The 4,592-nt window shown below is 34.8% G+C and overlaps 1 protein-coding gene across 1 annotated transcript; it reads right to left on the reverse strand.

Annotated features, from left to right (window-relative positions):
• Window positions 1–239: 239 nt before the first annotated feature.
• Window positions 240–4,351, reverse strand: LOC100817855 (pentatricopeptide repeat-containing protein At3g23020-like). The gene is made up of 4 exons (XM_026128117.2): window positions 3,392–4,351; window positions 963–1,097; window positions 416–521; window positions 240–325 (listed from the first exon to the last, which is right to left on the reverse strand). The coding sequence occupies exons 1-4, from the start codon at window positions 4,349–4,351 to the stop codon at window positions 240–242; spliced, it is 1,287 nt and encodes a 428-aa protein (XP_025983902.2).
• Between the last annotated feature and the right edge of the window lie 241 nt (window positions 4,352–4,592).

Here is a 4,592-nt window from a genome sequence, read left to right on the forward strand (position 1 = left end):
TTGATGAAGTGGGTATGGAAAGGAAGCTTCAATTGCAAGAACTTGAAGAGATCAGCTTAGAGGCCTATGAGAACTCCAACATTTAAAAGAAGAAAGTGAAGAGGTTTCATGACTCTTGGATTCTTATGAAGGATTTCCATATTGGCCAAAAAGTACTCTTGTTTAACTCTAATTTTATTGAAACTTGCTCTTTACAGTTTACTCAAAAAGAATGACTGGAATTTTACAATTGGAAAAAATCAAATGCGGATGCAATTATACTTCTCTGATAGCTTTGTATGGCTTTCCATTAGATCTGCTAGCAACAAATAACTTTTCCTCCATGCTGAAAAAAAGGGGGAAAAATAGTCACAAATACTAGACATAAATAATGGAAAAAGGGTCTCCCCAAAAGATAACATGCAAAATTACTTACTTTTTATTGGAAAGAAAATGTAAAGCTTAGACTTGGCCAAATGTATATGATCAACAACTGTCAGATTCAAGGAATCCATATAGTACATGGTTGTCCTAAAAATGGGCTGAAATACAAAGAAAATGTTTTCATAGTCATTAACTATTTGAATAGCATGATATATATATATATATATAATATAAGTATGTAGCTTTGACAAATGACAATTGAGTATTGACCACCAATATGTTGAGTAAAGACTTATTTGCACATAGAATAACACAAATTTCAGGATAGTTTCATTTAGTGGCAATGCAAGTGACACCAAAATGCAGCTAAAAAAATAAAGGTGGTTCACGCTAAAACTAAAAGCAATCATTTTGAAAATGATGTTGGTACTCAGATAATAATGTTAAATATACCTGAACAATACGGTGTGCAAGATTAAAATCCTCTACTGTCAAACCATATCTTCTCCATACACCAAAGAATGTAGCATACAAGACCAATTTCTGCCCAGAAAAAAAACTTTTCCTTCTATCCTCATTCCTCGTATATAATAAATTACTTTAGTCCTTGAAATGAAGAAAAAGAGGAGAAAGCAGTTCATGTAGTTCCAAAGAGGTTTCAACAATCCAATTCCCATTACTGATCTTGAAGGATACTCGTAGTAAAAGTCAAAACTTGTTCCCATTCCAGAATCCTGCAAAAAATCAGAGACATGTAGTCATGATTAGGTAAAATTATGTCTCTTTGAAATGTTGCTACAAACAATATATACCACAAATATCAATTTATCCTACATTTTTCAGATATCCCCATATATTTTGCTTCATTTTATGGAGAACTATTCAAACTACCAAACCATATTACAAGATTATTATAGAAATTACCAGTAGTAATTCTAAATACTGTGATTGAAATGCTCCAACCATAGCCTCAGGCCTCAGCCATGTAGCCAAAAAAAAGGCAAACAACCAGCTCCAAAGGAAAGCCAGACTAGGTAAGCCTCCAATCATGCTTTTATACCTTATGTAGGCTCCAACCATAATTAACCACATCTACTCATTTGTATAATGAACTCCTTCAAATGCATGGGCGTAGTACAGCTGGACCATTTTCATGCCTTCTGCCACATCCATTAAACGAATAGTCATATAGGAAAGTCATAGGATAAGAGAATGTAATAACTTTGATGGAGAATCCAGAAAGGAATTGTCATGCCTGGCAAAAGGCACCTTTAAGCTTTATAATCGCTATGGGCCATGGAGAGGTTTTGTTCTTTTTATTAAAACAAGTCATTTCACTCCAAATGAGAACTGGGCCTCCCTTCATTTTGGGTAGAAGATGATGCAAACTATTTGTTTGTCTTCCAACAAGACGGGAACTTATCCAAGAGATCAGAAAAGGGGTTACTCTGGTTTTTTTTTATTATCATAATATTATTATTAGTGTAAAATATTTATAGAATAATCAATGATTAATCTATGTCGGATAATCTGACTCGTCACTCTTAAAAATTAGAAAAATGTTGTATTTTAACCTTTAAAATTTAGTTTTGAGCCTATACCTTGAGTTTCTCTTTTGTTTTCTTTTTAAATATTACTGAGTTTCTTTTTAATTACTAGCCTATTCAAAGCTTTTTAATTGAAAAAAAAAAACATGTAGAAGTCCATAGTCAAAATTCAAAGGCTTTATAGTGTGAACCAATAATGACACATAATAGAGCCACACACTTCAGCCACTATCTTAGGAGAAGAGACAGGCGACACATAAACAAATTTTAGGTTTATAAACTTTTGGCTTACTCTCATTTCAGTTTTGGATATTACAAACATAACTCTTTTCTCAATGGTATAAGTAAATGTAAATCTATCTTAAAAGAGTACAAAATTAGGGAGAATAAGTGTTAGTCTTAGTGCGTACTGTGTTAGCTTATTAATTAGCAAGGATATGGATGAAGACACAGATTTTCTGCAAAACACGTACATATATATAGCATACAGTACGGTTAAATTAATTAAAGTGTGTTGATTTAATGAAAGGGATGTATTTCCCTTCAATAAGTCTAACTTAGAAAGTAAAGAGATACTCTGGAATTGGGATAAGGAATAAAAGGGTAAAAATATATTGGGAAGTCGAGGAAGGTTAGATATAATTAGGCTTTGTTTATGCTATTCTCTAAATTATTTAGACGAAGTTTGTTATTATCGAAATAAAAATAAAACTTAGATTAAGTTCTTTATATTTTTATCATCAAATTTTTTAGAGGTAAATTTGTTTAAAACACAATTAGGCATTAAATATAAATGTCTATTAATACATTGTGTAAGACCAGTTCTTTTTACTAACTTAAAACGTACATGATTGCTTTGCCCATATAATTTTGTTTTAGTTGAAGTGAAAGTAAAGCAAAGAGAATATGCCAAATTGCCAATTAATTGCCACCGCCTCCCCAATGTAGTAGTGGTTGTTTGAGATATAATCAGTTTTTTTTTGTAGCATTTGACCCATTTCCATTTGTCATCGTGGTTTGACCATCTGTCTTGCTGGGGTCGGATGGCCTACTATTAAACTCCACAAATCAGTAAAATGTTTGCAAGAGCTCTGAATGTAAAATCATGTGGTTGAACGCCAGATTTTATCATTTCCTTGAATGTCTTTGTAGCTTCCCTTAGCCTCCTACCCATTTGTCTTGCTGGGGTCGGATGGCCTACTATTAAACTCCACAATTCAGTAAAATGTTTGCAAGAGCTCTGAATGTAAAATCATGTGGTTGAACGCCAGATTTTACCATTTCCTTGAATGTCTCTGTAGCTTCCCTTAGCCTCCTATCCATAGAATACAAACCAAGCTCTCAAATATCTCTTTTGCTTGTTCAACCATAAGTCACTCAGTATAAAGACCAATCATACAATTAGAGGAAAATAAAGAAGGACCTTCATCTAATAATTGAATCAACTTGTATGTTTCTTGTGCTTCTTTCAGGTAACCTACTTTAGTATACAACTTTATCAAAGAGTTATATATAGCTGGATTCCCTGGCAGTCCTGACTTTCTCATTTCGTTAACATAATTGATGGCTTCTTTAACGCTTCCAGCATCAGCAAAAGCGTTGATAAAAACACCATAAATAATGACATCAGGCTGGACGACATATCGAAGCATTTCCTTGTATAATTCTTCTTCCATTTCAAATTGGCCTAACTTTGTGAAGCTTGATATCATAACACAGTATGGGACACAGTCACTCACAAGTCCTGCCTCCTGCATTTTTTTAAGATAAGATTTGGCAATGTGTGGCTTGTCAGCACTGGCCAAAATATGAATGAGAGAACTGTAGCTGCATTTGTCTGCAACAACACCAAATTTTTTCATACTATCAAACAATTGACATGCTTTATCATAGCATTTTCCTATCCCATAAGCCTTAATCATCACATTAAACTCAAGGACAGTGAGCTTCTTCTTTTCTTTGCAGCAAATAAAGACTTTCTCGGCTGCTAAAGTATACCCCCGCTTTCCATATGCATCAATATTGGCATAATAACAATCAGAATTGATATTTCCAGCTAGGTGAAACCTCCTGAACCACAACCACGACTGCTCAAGCATACCTGATTCTACATACATTCTAGTCAACGCAAATTGGGTGAATTCATCAATCTCAAGATCCCTTTTGCCCATCTCCCGTATGAGCTCTTCCGCTTCTCGAACCATTTTCCTAGTCGAGTATGCATACAACAGGGTTAGGTAACTCACAACGTCTGCCTCAAGGAAGGCCTCTTTCATCCTTGCAAAATATTTAGTTGCCAATTTGACCTTATTATTCTTAATATTAAGAGAAATGAGGATGTTATACGTCCAAGTGTCGGGTACACCCCAAAACTCTCCCATTTTCTGGAACAGCAAACAAGCTTGTCGTAACCGTCCATAGTTTCCATACAAGTGAATCATTGTATTGAGTGTAACTGTATTTAGCGATCTGCCTTGTCTGATGATCCTAGCAAAAGTTTCACATGCTACGCGAAATTGACCACCCTTCCCATACGTGTCAATCAAGGTAGCATATGTATGAGAGCTTAAACAAACATTGGTATGTGATACTAATTTATCATCCTCACTGTCGCGACATGCCCTTTTGCAGGCGAGCGAGGCAAGGCTCTCGGGTGCGCTTTCCAAAGGAGGAAAGATGCGC

This window comes from Glycine max, chromosome 4, assembly GCF_000004515.6.
Source record: "Glycine max cultivar Williams 82 chromosome 4, Glycine_max_v4.0, whole genome shotgun sequence".
Lineage (NCBI taxonomy): Eukaryota > Viridiplantae > Streptophyta > Magnoliopsida > Fabales > Fabaceae > Glycine > Glycine max.